The sequence below is a fragment of the Eptesicus fuscus genome, chromosome 1, assembly GCF_027574615.1.
Source record: "Eptesicus fuscus isolate TK198812 chromosome 1, DD_ASM_mEF_20220401, whole genome shotgun sequence".
Classification (NCBI taxonomy): Eukaryota; Metazoa; Chordata; class Mammalia; order Chiroptera; family Vespertilionidae; genus Eptesicus; species Eptesicus fuscus.
Genome location: NC_072473.1, coordinates 76,926,052 through 76,942,375, shown reverse-complemented (window position 1 = coordinate 76,942,375; position 16,324 = coordinate 76,926,052). Strand labels below are relative to the sequence as shown.

Genomic DNA, 16,324 nt, shown 5'->3' with positions numbered 1-16,324 from the left:
TCCTAGCACTCCAAAATGATTTACCCATAATTTCTACACTACTCGGAAACAGAGACATTGGGAATTTACCAAGATGTCCTGGCTTTCTAGTTCTGGGCTCTCTACAACTTGTTTCTTTAATTCTACATGAAATGCTCAAAAAATCAACTAGACTCTCTAGTTCTTCAAAATTGTCCCACAGTATTTCACCTGGCTGGCATGGCTCAGTGATTGAGCGTCAACCTATGAACCAGTAGGTCACAGTTCGATTCTCAGTCAGGGCATAATCCTCGGTTGCGGGCTCGATCTCCAGTGTGGTGCATGCAGAAGGCAGCCGATCAATGCTTCTCTCATCATGGATATTTCTATCACCCTCTCCCTCTCCCTCTCTGAAATCAATAAAAATATACTTTTTAGAAAATTTTCCCACAAATTCAGCAGGACACATGGTTATCAAACAAATGGTTATCAAACACTGAAACTAAGTCTTTCCTGGGTGCTCCTTGGATTGGATGAAATGCAGGAGTCATGTCTTCAGAGGCATTTATTCATTCATGTGACAAATTTAGGGAGGACCTTCTATGTGCCAGGCACTGTTCTAGGTGATGAGGGAGTCATCAGTAAACAAGACAGACAAAACTCTCTGACCTCAAGGAACATCCATTCTAGCAGGAACAGACTTACAATAATCAAATAGCTTTTAGATAGCAAATAAGGATTATAAGGACAAACTGAGCAGAGTAAGGGATGCCACAAAAGAATGAGCAAGTGATGACAGAAATGATGGAAGTGTTAGTTTAGACAGGATGGTCAGGAAAGAGGTGCTATTTAAACAGAAAACTGAAGGAAGTGAGGGAGAGAAGCCATGAGACTATCTGAAGAAAGAGCCTTCCAGGTAGAAAGAACAATAAAAGCTCTGAGGTCGGAGTAGAAGTAGGGTGCATGAGGAACAGCAAGGGAGCCTAGTGAGGCCAAAGCAGAATGATTGAGGGGGAGTCAGAGGAGTCATGCTTGCAGAGGCAGTGAGGGGCAGGATCATGTAGGGCCTTGTAAACCATGGCAAGAATTTTAGATTTTCCTCCACTGGATGGTTTTGAGCAGACAGGGTCTGACTTGCATTTTAAAAGGACTCCTCTGGCTGCTGTGTGGAAAATAGTGTAGGAGTGTGATTCCAAAGTAGGGAGACCAATTAGGAGTCTACTGCAATAATAAGTTAAAATATGATGGCAGCTTGGGCTAGAGTAGGAATAATGGAGATGATAAAAAGTGAGTGAATTCTGGATATATTCTGAAGGTAGAACCAAGACATTATGTTGACAAATTGGATATAGGAGTAAAAAAAGAGAGGACTCAACAGGAAGAATAGGGTTGTCATTTTCTGAGATGAGAGAGACTGGGGGAAATCAGGTTGGGGCTTCTTCAAACCACCTCCCCTACCAGCCTTGCCATGGAGTCTTTGAATCCTACAATCCAGACTTTTATTTTTATTTTTTAAAAATTGTTGACACTATTACAGATGTCCACATCCCCCCATTTCCCCACCTCCACCCAGGCCCTAATCCCCAGAATTTCTTTATATTAAGTCCTTGAAAGTCTCTGGCATCTAGGAAGGCCATACATAAAGCTATTTTCTGCCATTAATGCTGTGGTTGAGATTAATTTACCACATCAGCCACATGAGAGCAGGGCCCTAAGAAAGGCACACCAGAAACAAATGTCCCCATCAGACCTAAGGCCCTGGTCCCAGCTGTGTTCTCTTCCATAGCCAGTAATCTCATTACCCACCTAGGGCAGATTGCAGAAAGCCACCTGTTCAACCTGAGTCCAGCAGGAACCTCAGTGGGTCTCAGTCCAGGCTGCATGGCACAGACACTGAAGGAGCTTTTAAAACTATGCCAAAGCCCCACCCCAAGCCAATTACATCGAATCCCTGGGGATGGGGCCCAGGTATTTCTATTTTTTAAAGCTTCTGATGATATAAAAATGCAGCTATGGTTGGGAACACTGAGCTAAAGGAACCTTGGACATCTCATCCTGAGCCACAGGGATAATTTGTTGGCTGGAGATGATATAGCACAATGAAATCCAGGGCTGGATATTGTTCCAGAGTGATTACAATATTGATTGTTCATGGGAGTTGAGACATGCCTTTGTGTGTTGCACACCTTGGTGCTCAAATCCTGGGTGGGGAGCTGTAGGCTGTGGCAGGAGCACAAGAAAGGGGTAAGAGAGAAAGATCTATAGCTATGTTCAGGCAGTTCTCCTTGACTCCATCAGTAGTCCAAATTTCCACTTGAAATGCTACAGACATGAGGAGGTGAAATCATTCTAACTCACAGACACCCTTTCCTTTTTCTGTGATCATCTGTTATGGGATGCCCTCCTGCACAGTGTGGAACAAGGCTCTAGACACCTGAATGGGCCATGCTGTCCGCTCTTCATTTTTACACATGAAACAGAGGCCTGGGAAGAGGATATGATTTATTCAGTTATCAAAATAATTTGGTAGTGGAACTGAAACTAGAAACCAGATTTCCTGAGTCTCGTATTAGTGATTGTTCCTCACAGCAAGCTAAAGTGGAAAGTGTATTCCTGATCTTTCATCCACTGGTTCTAGTTCTACCTTGGTTCCTATTGAATATGAAGAATCCAAACTAGTATTCTTTTATGTATTCACCTATAGGGAGGGGACAGCCTCCTTGCTATCCCTATCAAAAGTCCAAAATTAGATCCTGTCCTAGAGATACCACTACAAACAAAATATTCAGATATATAGGAGCAAAAACATGAAGGAGTAAGTGGAATAGCCATTATTTTCAGGGATTATAATCATTTTAGGTGTCTATTATAGAGCTATTTTCAGCTTGTTTATGCCTTATTCATCATTGGCCCTTGCCCTGTTGGTCTCTAAGACTCCATCCTATTCTCAGTCTTTAGCCTCGATCGCTGATGGTGACTCACTCATTGCCAGTGTTCTTTGCTATGTCACAGAGTCACATTTAGCTTTGTGCTTCGACACAGTGATACCTGCCTTGCTGTGTGGATACCAGGGGCTCTCAAAGGTTACCCTGTCCCAAAACATATTCAAAGCTTAGCTATGCGACCTGAAGTTCTAAATACTGAGGTCACTCATTTGAATTAAGATATTGAGAATTGGGAAGGCCCTGGTCAAACTGCGAATGTGGTATGAGGGAGGAGTATTGAACACAATTCAGGGGCCAGCAGACTATGGCTTGCATGGGCTGAAAGAAACATCAATTGGTTGCCTCCCTATGTGTCTGACCTGGAATTGAACCTGAGACCTTTTGGTGCATGGGACACTGTCCAGCACAGCACACCACCAGCTTTTATAAATAAAACTTTATTGGAACACAGTCATGCTCTTCATTTATATATTGCTGATGGCTGCTCTGTACTATCATGTATGGCCTACAAAGCTTAAAATAATATGGCCCTTTACAGAAAATGTTGGCCAACCTCTTCACTAACTCATTAGCATAGAGCCACCCACTGCTTCTAAAGCATTCCTGATGACAAGAATCACTGGGGAATGCTTGTTAAAATACAGATTCCTAAGCCTACAACAGACTTAAAAAGTCAAAATCTCTGAGGGGGTAAGGCCCAGGAATTTATGTTGTTGAAAATGTCCTAACCCATTAAGCATAGATTCATTGAGTACCTTAAAGCTGAGACATCTGAGCTCTTCACTGACCCATTTTTCCTTCAAGCAGCTAGGAGTATCATTTTGAAATAAGCACCCTTTCTGGATAAAATGAATTTTGGCTTGAAACATGGGATTAGAATTGCTAAGTACCCACAGGGTCACTGCAAACCCCTTGAAGCAAATATTAAGCCAGCAGCTCAGTGGAATGAGCAATAGAGAAGAGAGCCTGCCTCTCCCTCAGGACTGAATTCAGCAGCTGGTGATTCTTTGGCCATTCTTTGGTGGTTCTATTAGCACAGATTTTAGAGTTGTGTTCTCTCATATCTTAGCCAAACTAGGGTGTATGGCCAAACATTTTAGTGCGTAATAGAGCCCACTTTGATAACTATGAAAGAATTTTCAGAGGATGAAGCTCAGGTTCCTGAAGCTTTGACAGCCTCCGGATTCTCCTTTCTGCTGGCTCACTGTCTTTCAAAACTGATCCTACTTATAAGCAATTCCCATAGCAAGCACTGTGGGAGCCTGAGACAATCAAGAGCCATCATGATGTCATGGGCCCACTAATAAGGGACCCAGGCAGCCTTCCTTCACGTGGGACTGTCTAGAGGTGAACATGTCATCTCCCCAGCTTCCAAGGCCTCCCACAAGCCACACATGACCCTCACTCTCCATCTATTGCCTAATCAGGTGGTTCTGCCTGCAGCTCCCTGGACACACTTGGCTCCTCTGTGTCTCTTCACCACCTTTTGTGGCCTCCAGTTTCCCTTTTGCTCAGCTCAAATACATCCCTAAAGCCCAGCTCAAATTCTACTTTGGTCCTGAATCCTTCCCCAACTCCTCCATCCCCCACCCTGTATTTCTTATAGCACTCCTTGTTAATCCACATGGCAATCACTCATGTCTCCAATAGGCTGTAAAAGAGATGGCTTATTATATTACTACTAGAGGCCTGGTGGATGAAAATTCATGCACTGGATGGGGGTCCCTCAGCCCGGCCTGCCTCCTCTCACAGTCCAGGAGCCCTCAGGGGCGGGAGGTGACCCGAAGATCAGGGGAAGGCGACACCCCCATCACACCTCTGCTGCTGCCACTGCCGGCAGTGCAAGCCTCGGCCAGCCCTGGTTACCTGAGCCTCATGCGGCCCTGGGCAGCTGGGCAGCGCCTGCCGCCCCGGCAGGGCTGAGGGGACTGGGCACCACCATCTTGTGGCTATGGGCACCGCCATCTTTGAGGGCTTGGCAGTCAATTAGCATATTCCCTCCTTATTGGCTGTGGGCACCGCCATCTTTGAGGGCGTGGCAATCAAGTAACATATTCCCTCCCTATTGGCTGTGGGCGCCACCATCTTTGTGATGGCATGAGGGTCAATTAGCATATTCCCTCTTTATTAGATAGGATGTCTCCCCCTAGCACCAAGCACAGAGTAGCACAGACAAAAAAGATAGCTGATAGCTAAGGTTAATAATGAATTAATCAATTCAGCAAATATTATTTGAGTATCTAATATATGGTAAGCACTATACTTTAAGAGGCTCTGTGAAAAAGCAATTCTTCTGCAGTGGTTCCAATTATGTTGGCTTTTTTTCTGGCCAGGTGGCTCTAAGCTGAGGGTGACTCTTTGGATATAGGCTAAGTTTTCAGAACCAGAAAATTAGGGTTTCATTGCTGCAATGGCTGAAACTTGGGTTCCCTTCATTCCTTCAACAAATATTTATTAAGTGCCTACTCTATGCGAGGTGCTATTCCAGGCATTGGGGAATACAGCAGTGAACAAAATACAGTCCCTACCCTTGTGGAGTTGACATTCAAAAGAGGGATATAGACAACAAATACATATAAATATAATATTTCACAGGAATGTAAAATGTTACAGCCACTCTGGAAAATGGTCTGTTAGTTTCTTTAATAAACTAAACATACATTTAATATATGACTGAGCAGTACCACTTTGGAGCATTTCCCCCAGAAAAATGAAAACTTATGTTCACAAAAAAAAACCTGTACATGAATGTTTATAGCAGTTCTATTCACACCAGCCCAAAACTGAAAATAACCCAGATGTCCTTCAATAGGTGGATAACTAAACAAACTGTGGTATATCCACATCATGGAATACTACTCAGCAGCAAAAGGGGATAGACTATTGATGTATGCAACAACTTGGATGAATCACAAGGGCATAATGCTGAATGAAAAAAACCAATCCCAAAAGGTTACATATTATATTATTCCATTTATATAATACTAGAGGCCCAGTGCATGAAATTCATGCGGTGTGTGGGGGGGTGTCCCTCAGCCCAGCCTGCACCCTCTCCAATCTGGGACCCCTCTCACAATCCAGGATTGCTGGCTCCCAACCGCTCGCCTGCCTGCCTGCCTGATTGCCTCTAACCGCTTCTGCCTGTCAGCCTGATCATCCCCTAACCAACCCCCTGCCAGCCTGATCGATGCCTAATTGCTCCCCTGCTGGCCCGATTGCCCCTAACTGCCCTCCCCTGCCAGCCTGGTCACCCCCAACTGCCCTCCCCTGCTGGCCTGGTCACCCCTACCTGCCCTCCCTTGCCAGGCTGGTTGCCCCTAACTGCCCTTCCCTGCTGGCCTGGTCACCCCTAACTGCCTTCCCTTGCCAACCTGGTCCCCCCACAACTGCCCTCCCCTGTAGGCCTGTTCCCCGCAACTGCCCTCCCCTGTAGTCCTGGTTGCCCCCAACTGCCCTCCCCTGAAGGCCTGGTCCCCCACAACTGCCCTCCCCTGCTGGCCTGATCGCCCACAACTGCCTTCCCCTGCTGGCCATCTTGTGGTGGCCATCTTTGACCACATGGGGGTGGCCATCTTGTGTGTTGTAGTGATGGTCAATTTGCATATTACCCCTTTATTTTATAGGATTCTTGAAATGATGACATTACAGAAACTATAGAACAGATTAGTAGCTGACAAGTGTTGAGGCATGAGGATGACATAGCTATAGATATAAAAGGGCAACATAATGGGTCCTTTTAGTGACAGAACTGACCAGTATCTTGACTGTGTTGGTGGATACATAAACCACACATGTGATAGACTGACATTGAACCATATACACACATTGTATTGATGTTCTGACTTTGGCTTGCTATTGATATAGTACTATAGATATGAAAGATGTAAACATTGGGAGAAACAGGGATAAGGGCACACAGGGATGTCTCTATTAGACTTGCAAATTCCTGTAAGTTTAGAATTATTTATTATTTATTTTTATTGAATTTATTGGGGTGATATTGGTTAATGAAGTTATATAGATTTCAGGTGTACAATTCTATAATACACCTGCATAGTTTCTTGTGTGTTCACTGCCCAAATCAAGTCTCCTTCTATCACTATTTATCCCCCTTATACCCTCTCTACAATTATTTCAAAATAAAAAATTTAAAAACTAAGATTTTAATTCTGATGAAAAAATTATGCAGTATCAGGAGATAGTGACAGGTAGATGCTAGGGAAGTCGAGGAAGACGTCTATAAAGCTGGTGACATCTGAAGAGACCTAACAAATTAACTCACAGTGAATCTCTGATCAGATCAGTACTTCTAATGACACAACAAGCATGTGTTTAGGAGAGAACTGGTAGCTATTTTCATGACAGAAGATTGAGGAATGGGGACTGACTGTCCACTGCCCAATAGGCAACTACACATTCACAGTAAGGTGGGGAAGGAGGGGCCTATTGGTAACACTCTCCAAGGGAGGGCAAGGCTTCCTTGCTTAGAGACAGAGGAGAATTGTGATTGACAAAGGCCTAGCTGCCAGGGAGCAAGCATGTCAGAGCGGGCAGAGGGAGGAGAGAGAAGGAAGGAGGGAGAGAATATGTGTGCATGAATGTACTGTGTGAGGTTCACATTGACACAGAAGAGTTCTGGGGGCCAAGGGGAAAGGCGGTTAGTGTCAGAGTTTGAGTTGAACCCTATCCTTCTGACTCACATCTGTGCACTGTCCTGGCTTTGCACAGAAATGTCATCTCTCTCTGGAAAATCTTTTCTCCATCTTTCCCTAGGAAACAAATTTTTGTGTCCTTAAAAATCTAGCTCAGGTGAATCCTCCTTTGTGAAGCCTCATCTGATTTCATGCTCCCCACCCCCAACAGATGTGACCTCTCTGATGGCTACAGCATGGGTGTGGGAATCTCAGTGCTGGTGTATAGGGGAGTGTTGAGGACACTTGGAAGGGACAACCAGACTGAAGGTGTAAGAAGGGCTCTGAGTTTTTCACACAAAAGTTTTACACTTGGATTTGTGCATTTGGATGAAAATTACTATAAGGATGTAACCTAGTAATGGACACTAAGTCTTCTGAATCCAATTCTTAAGGAGTGGAGCCTGGGAATTTTCACTTTTAATAAGTAGTCCTGCTGACTATATAATCAGGCAAGTTTGGGAAACATTGCTCTAGTTTAAACCCTCAATGTATGGATGAGGAAAGAGGTTCAGAAAAGGGAACTGACCTTTTAACTGGTCACATAGCCAATTTGTGACTGAACTAGGACACAGCTCAACCTGTTTGTCAAACTGTCCCTCATCAGCAACTAGAGGCCTGGTGCACAAAACCAGTGCACTTGAGGCGGGGAGTAGGCATCCCTCAGCCCGGCCTGCACCCTCTCACAGTCTGGGAGCCCTAAATTCCCCACACACAGTGTTGGGTCTCATACATTGTAGGCCATTTAGTAAATATCTGTATGAATGAGTGAATAATACTAGCACCCACTGTCTACAAAGACTTTATGGGAGTTAAACCCTGGACAGGTATATTTTCATGGGGCACAGCAAAAAAAAGAGGTATAAAATATGTCTGGAACTGTGGTAATGGGCAGCTTTAGTGGGGTAAAGCAGAGGGCACAGGGCAGAACATAGTGAGTATAGCCCTTCAAAATCCTCAAGCCTTGGATGTGAGAGCAGACAAGATGTTCAGAAGATATGTTTTAAGTTCACTCCTAAATCCTTGGCTCACAAAATGTTGGTCCCAGTTTCTTCTCACATACTGTCCCCCATCACTATCACTTTCCAATATGGAGTCCTCACATCTCAGGAGGAAGGGTGGATGGCAAAGAGGCTCACTCACCTGATGAGTGTGCAGAACTGTAAGAACGATGAATTCCTTAGCGCTCCTACAGAGAGAAGAGGGAATAGGAGAGTAGTGTATCATGCACTAGGTATTCATCTAGCACAAGAAGCAACACCAGAATTTCCCCCTGGGCTGCATTCAGGTATATGGATTAGGACAGGGGGCTGCCTCGCCTCCCATCATTTGTGGCAGCTGACATAAATCATCCATATAGGTTCACACAGGCATTTTAAATGGTATTACTGTTATCCCTGAATTTGTCATTTTTTCAGATCTACTTTTTTATAGTCCTTCTCACATTCTCTCTGTAGAAATCCCCAAACCTTAGGAGCAAATTTATCTGTAGACTAGAAAATTCTCAAGGAAAACTAAAGGTCTGAATTGTGGAACTCAAAGGGCACACAATCAGTCTCAGGAGCCATGTACTATGATTAGTGGCAATTTGGTATTTAAGCAAGAGGGGAAATTCAAAGGAAGAACCCAAAGGAGGTCATTTGGTCATCATGACTCATACTCAGCAGATTTGTTTTAATTGAATGACCAAAAAACAAGAACCAGGGGGCCATAGATGGAAGCCAAGACTCTCCAGATAGCAAATATTAAAAAAGATGAAGAATTTGAAACTCTTCCAACAAGAATTATGCCAATGATCAAACAGGCTGTGAGATATGAACATCTTCTCCCAGGGATATATAATCCTTTAAAAGAACTAAAAGTACTGGAAAGAATTTGCCTTGAAGGAGCGTCCTGTCCCTTCTTCTTGCTGTCCTTTTAAAAATGTTTCTGGAAACAAAGGTATTCAAGAAGCAGAGTCAAAATGCTCTTGGTTCTGGTATTCAAGAAAGGCCAAGGCCCCCGGCTTAAGGACTTGGAACATTACCCATATTCAGTGAGGCAAAGTTCCGGGATGAATCAGTGCCAGAGTCTGGGAAGCTCCCAAGAGAAGGAAGAAGTTGTGTTCCAAGGAAAACACAATGAAAAAATCTCTCTTGAAGAGGGCAGGGACATAGTGTAAGTAGTATTATGTGACTTGTCTGCTCCAGCCCCTGCCACGTCTTCCCATTTCATGTAGAACAAAGCACAAGTCCTTATAGTGGCTACAATTCTCTCCCTTCCATATCCCACTCCACACACTGGCTTCTCTCCTGTTCCGCAAACATGCCAGACACATTCTTGTCTTAGGGCCTCTGCCCTGGCTCTTCTCTTTCCCCAGCAACCTCACCTCTTTTATGTCTTCCTTCAAATGTCACCTTCTCAATGAGGTGGACACTGGCCATGCTATTTAAAGTTGCATCCTGTACTCCTGTGCCAAGCACTACTGATCCTCTTTATCCTGATCCACTTTCTAGTCTTCAATAACACTTATCAACTTCTAGTATATTGTACAATTACTTATCATGTTTATTGTTTATAGTGTATTTCATTCCACTAGAATGCAAACTCTAATGTGCATAGATTTTGTCTGTCTCATTCACTGTTGTATGTTCAGTGCCATAGAACAGTGTCTGGTGCACAGTAGACACTCAATAATAAATATTTATTGAATGAATGAATGATCCACTAGCCCCTGAGGTTATTAAATGAGCAAGCTCTGTTTTGACCTGAAGGAGCTCTAACTCCTTCACAAAATTGGGCTAACTCATTCTAGGGTGCAAGGATATCCACTGGAAGCAAAGCAAAGGCTTCTGAGGGGTCGGGCTGGAAGAACCCCAATGTGTCCTGATGGGGTTGAAAGAACTCATTTCATACTGGTGTGGTAATAGAGGGAGAAGGGTGGAGGGTGGGGAATACAATGCAAAACTGAACTTATAGAAGAGACAAACTAAAGCTCCTTAGAGACCAGACACATTTCAAGTCATTGAGCTGGACGGGGAGCATGTCAAGGAGGGCCTGCTATAGACTTCAACAGGAAGCATTCCAGCCCTAACTGATTTGGCTCAGTGGATGGAGCATTGGCCCGCAGACTCAAGGGTCCCGGGTTCAATTCCGGTCAAAGGCATGTACCTTGGTTGCAGGACGGATCCCCAGCCCTGGTCAGGGCCCTTGCAGGAGGCAACCAATTGATGTGTCTCTCTCACATTGATCTCTCTCTCTCTCTCCCTTCTACTCGCTAAAATTCAATGGAAGAATATCCTCAGGTGAGGATTAACATAAAAAAAAAAAAATACATTTTTAAAAAAAGAGGCAGCAGCTGCCGAAACTGGTTTGGCTCAGTGGATAGAGCGTCGGCCTGCGGACTGAAAGGTCCCAGGTTCGATTCCAGTCAAGGGCATGTACCTTGGTTGCGGGCACATCCCGAGTAGGGAGTGTGCAGGAGGCAGCTGGTCGATGTTTCTCTCATCGATGTTTCTAGCTCTCTATCTCTCTCCCTTCCTCTCTGTAAAAAATCAATAAAATATATTTTTTAAAAATTTTAAAAAATAAAAATAAAATAAAAAAGAGGCAGCATTTCAAACCCCTCCAGAGCTAGTAGGAGGGTGTTGTTCAATACACAGGGCACTAAGTCTGCCTTTGAATGGGAGGCAGGGGCTTGGGGACAGGTGGGCTTTGGGAGAACAAGAAAGATGAGTGGGATAAAAACACTCTGAACCAAGAGGGTATGAAGGAGATGGAGGCAGAGATGGAACAGACTACATAAGGCAGAGAAAGAGAGAGCGCCAGCACATGGTTCCATTTGGGGAGATACTGGTATAGCCAAGATACCCTAAACAGAGGTTAGCCCATAGAATTTAAATTCTTCACCTCTGTACTCTCATTTCTTATCAACAAATCTATGCAAGGGGGTATGTGGTTGGTATGTATGTGTGCATGTCATGAGAGTTTGAGATAGGGGAGTGTGTATGGTGTACGCATGTATGCATGTAAGCATGTGACATGGGTATGTGTGTAGTGCATCGTTTGCATGGTAATGTGGTGGCATGTTATGAGTATGTGTGTAGGGTGTGTGTGGTGTGTATTGTGCATGGTGTGTGTATAATTTGTGGTGGCATAGTGTGAATCTGTGGTGTGTGTGCGCTATATGAGGACAAGGTGTGTGTGTGTGCACTATGTGGTTTGCATGGTGTGTGTTATGTGTGTATTAGCTGGTGGCATGTTCTATGTGAGTTGTTTGTGTGGTATATGGTGGAATGGTTTGTGGTGTGGGGGTATATAGTCTGCATGTTGTGTGTGTGTATAACTGTACATGTGCTGTATATGTGGTATGTGGTGTGTGAGTGCTATGTGATGGTATGGTATGTGAGGTGTGTGTGTGGTATGTGGGGTGAATGGTATGTGCATGTGATGTGTATGTGGTGTGTGGTGGCATGGTGTGTGTGTGGTGTGTGTGAGCTGTGGTGGCATGATGTGTGTGGTATGTGGTGTGTATGGTGTAAAGAAAAGAAGTCAATATGATTACCCTCATGTACAGATGATGGTGGCCACCTGATACTCCTTTCTCTCTCTCACCTGCCCCCATCTATAGAGGGCATGAAGGGGTCACACATACCATGAGTAAAATCCACAATGGTAGGTTCCCTTCCTCAACCCACTGGCCCGGGATTTGGATTTTCTCCTTGGCTTTTTTTTTTTGGATGGGGTGGAGAAGTGAAAAACAATGTCTTGCTCACACTGTGCTTATCTCAGAGTGTTCTTTTAATGGCATGTTTGGTTCTCATTGGTCACTTGGTCTGTCCCACTGCAAAGTAAATAAAAATCAAGGGGTTTCAGTGAGATGAGTAGTGAGGTGGAAGGTGAGAGGTGAGCTCTGGCAGGAGGCTATTCTTTGTGTCTGCTCACATCAATGCAGAAGGCTAAGCCAGAATGTGTGATGATGGCCCCTGGGGTTCCAGAAGGGCTGGACTTTGAAGTCCTGGGTAGCCAGAAGCCCTGGCTAGGGCCATTGTTCCTGGAAGGGATCATTTCTCAGTGCCAGGGAGGACCATGGTAGCCCTATGCCAATGACGGGGAATGGGAAGGAGTAGTGCTCAGCTCCTGCCAAGGCGCAGAAGGCCTCTGTTACCTGATGAGTTCTATGAACCTCTCCCTTGGGGCTTCACTCACGTCCTCCTCATTAATAGCCACAATCTGGTCACCAGCCAGGAGCTTGTCCTCAGAGGGGCCTCCTGCAGAGGAGAGGAGAGAGGCATGAGGGCCTGGAGCCACTGGTGGGAAAGTGCAGGTCTAAAAGAGTCACCAGAGTCTGAGGAAGCTGAAGTGGGTGCTGAGGCCTATAGGAGATAGCTAGACTGAATGGTTCTGGGGGTGGGAATGCTCTTTGAGTTATGTGGCAGATGGAGGGCAGAGGACTGAAGTAAAAGAATGAAGTGGACCTCCTTTGGCTGAGAGTGGTGTGATAGCAAAGGCCTCAGACTAGGTTAATGACTACTCTCCTCGCTTGGTTCTAAAGAGGAACACAAGCTTCCACTTCACCAGGAGGCTTTTGCTCAGGCACAAGGAATGACTTCGAGACTACTGGAGGTGGTACAGGTGACAGGAGGAATCTTCTTATTTGAACATATTCATACTCACTGCTCTGTAATGATTTAGGCATTCACTTGCCTGGAGACAAGGGGATCGACTAAAAAACCCAAAGGGTTTTATTTTCTTTCTCTGAGGGAAGCTCCTCTCCAATATATGAGGGGGGAAAGGCACAGACCTTACATCACGGGCAGTTGGAAATTGTTTTTTCTCATTCCCATTTCTATTGTTGAGGTTAAGAAAGCTAATCTGTTTGAGGGATGTACTTTCTTGGTTGAGGTAAAGGGTGGGGGTAGAGGGATACAGGCTATTGTTTATCAAAAATCTTCTTGAAGAAAAGCTTTTCAGAGATTGAAGGAGAATGAGAAGTCAGACACAGGCTCACTCAAACCTAAAATAACTGTTTAATGACATATGCTAATATCAAAACAGCCTGGACTTTTGTTTGTGTACACTTGAAAGGACTAGATACCAACTGCTCCCTCTCTCTACAAAATAGTGTGCTGTGCAAATTCCAAAAAGGTGAACAAAAAAATAAGCAACTATGTCACTTGAGCACAGAGCTCATTGGCTCTGTAGCATGGGGCTTGTGTTCTGAGGGTGGCTATGCAGGCTCAGCCAGCAGGGTTCACCACTCCAACTACAATGGCACTCAAAGACTTCAGGAGCAGAGAGTGTGGTGGTGAAGAGTCCACTCTTTGCGGCCAGTCAGACCTGGACTCTAATCCCAACTGCCATTCACTGGTTGTATGACCTTGGACTAGACATTTAATCTCTCTCTGAATCTCTTTCCTCATCTGTAAAATGGGAAAATATCTGGACCATAAGAATGTTGGGAAGATAAATGAGATGATGAATATATAGTATTTAAAACAGTTGATTGATGTTGGTAAGAATTTGATAAATGTTCATTATTATATCCTCCCAGGGACAGTTTCTTCAACTTATTTTGTTCATTTTATCTACCTCTACCACAAATGCCAATCTTTTAGGTGGAGGCCACTCCATCTATTCCCTCACTTCCCTTGTCCCTTCCTTCCTTTTAGTGGAAATGGTTCTTAAGAAACTCAGCTCTCTGATGGCAGTGGTAGGTAGCATCAATCTTCTACTGCGTTCACAGAATGGTTTGTTGGTATGCTCAACCATAATCATTTCTCTGTAGGATGCTTCTTGTCTTTTCTAAATACCAAATAAGTCATCTGCATTTGGGAGCCACATAGTCCAGAAACAGCTCTGTGGATCAGCCCAAGTTTTTATTGGGCTGGGCCTGCCACACCCATGGCTTTCTGTGGCTCTTGCCTGTGGCTTTCCTTCTTTCCACTCCTCCAACCCTTCCTCTTTGTTATACCATTTGAAGCTGGGGGCTTCCTTCAGCCCTGTGAATTCTGTCTCCTTTTGAAGAGAAGGAAGGGGCTCAGGCTCCTGGTCGTCTGTTACTAAGTCTTATGTGGTTCCTTTTACCCAGGACAAATGTGATTTCTGATCAGAGACTCATAAATCTCTTGTCAAACTCTATGACTGACTCAGGAACCTTAGGTCAGCCATGAACTCCTGTACTGAATTGTTTTTTTCTCTATGCCCTCTAGTTGAAGAGAGAGCTTACAAAAATCTTTTTTTGTTTTCCTTTGAGGATTGAAAAATTCATCAAATTTCTGCTAGACCAGTTTGTACTCTGGCTGCTCCTCTTGACTGAGCGAGAAACTGTTGTAAACATCTAAAGCCTCAGGCCCAGCAAGTCAGGAACAAAGCTGCTTTCTGTCTGTCTCTTCTGTTAATACTTAGCAGGTTTGGAACAAAACAATGCTTAGGCCTTTTCCCATTTCATTCATGATGGTATGTTTCACAGTTCAGGTGGAGCTTTCCCTTGTTTCATCCCACATGGCCCCATTCAAGCCCTGCTTCCCCTGAGTGGTATCAGCTAGGCTCAGGTGCAAATCCTGACTCTGCTGTTTTTTTAGCCAAGTGACCCTGGACAAGTCATTTCTCTTCCTTTCTGCCTCAGTTTCTTCATTTATAAAATGAGAATGTTAGTACTTACCTTGCAGGCTTGGTTGTGAAGATTAAACAAGATTATGTAAAGCACACAGTAGGTGCTTAATCAATGGTAGCTATTGTTATTGCTACTATGGCACTCAGAGATTTCATTCTCCTCTCCTCTCCCTCCCCTCCTCACCCATCTCCACCTCTCCCTCCATCCCCTCCCCTCCCCACCTCCTTTCCTTTCCTCTCTTCTCCTCTCCTCTCCCTCAATTCCTCTCCTCTCCTCTCCCACCTATGATCTGTATCCTGATTCCAGTCTTCCATGACTGACCTAGTTCATGAGTGTGTACCAGTCTACACAGCCAGATGGTTAGATTCTTGGGGACAGGAACTGTGTCATGTACTTCCCTATAACCTTGCTGGACTTGGTGTAGGCAATCTATAAATACTTGTTGAACTGAAATTAAAATTTTCATCCAAGGCATGGCTCTTCTGAGAAGGTTCTATACAAATAGAAAGCTTTATTAAGACCCAGACCGTACTCAACCATCAACTGCAGCCTCTTCCTAGGGCCCCAAGCAGGCTGAAAGGCTTGTGTCAATCAGTCTTAAAAGACTAGCTCCCTTACACACTGATTGGCTGGCAAGTCTTCACCCACTCTTCATTGATTCATTGGCAACACATTGTACTAAGGAGCTCTGCTCTTTGGGAAGACGTATGGGTGCTGGGGGATAGGAGCCAGGGCCAGGGGAGCACCCTGAGGGACACCTACCTGGCCTCACAGATCGCACCACCACAGGCCTCTCACTGCCGGCCACGAAGCCAAAGCCATATATAGGGTCTCGGTGAATGGTCACTTGTCGCAGTGTCTCTGCTGGCAGCTGCTCACATTCCATATCATTTGCGCTCTCTTCCTGCATCACATGACTAAGGGAAGGGGAACATGGGAGCAAAACAAGATGCAAAGGCAACTAAAGCTCAGAAGCAGCTGGGAAGGTCACTGATTAGGGTGCTGGCTACGGTACCTGGGAGTTCACACACTTAGCTTCCTGCATCCTCTGGAACCAGCAGAGGCAATGAATGCCTCCTCTTTCAGACTGGAAAAAAGAGGACTCTAGAAAGGAGAAGCCACTTGTCTACATACAG

At 44.7% G+C, this 16,324-nt stretch overlaps 1 protein-coding gene across 1 annotated transcript in view; it reads right to left on the bottom strand.

Annotated features, from left to right (window-relative positions):
* The window catches only part of FRMPD3 (FERM and PDZ domain containing 3), a 92,761-nt gene extending 76,656 nt beyond the window's left edge, over positions 1-16,105 (bottom strand). Inside the window, exons 1-3 of the mRNA XM_008156318.3 lie at positions 15,951-16,105; positions 12,741-12,843; positions 8,738-8,783 (exon numbers count right to left, since the gene is read on the bottom strand). Of these exons, the coding sequence (XP_008154540.2) occupies positions 8,738-8,783; positions 12,741-12,843; positions 15,951-16,098 (297 nt within the window). The 5' untranslated portion in view covers positions 16,099-16,105. The remainder of the gene's footprint in view (positions 1-8,737; positions 8,784-12,740; positions 12,844-15,950) is intronic.
* Positions 16,106-16,324: the final 219 nt, after the last annotated feature.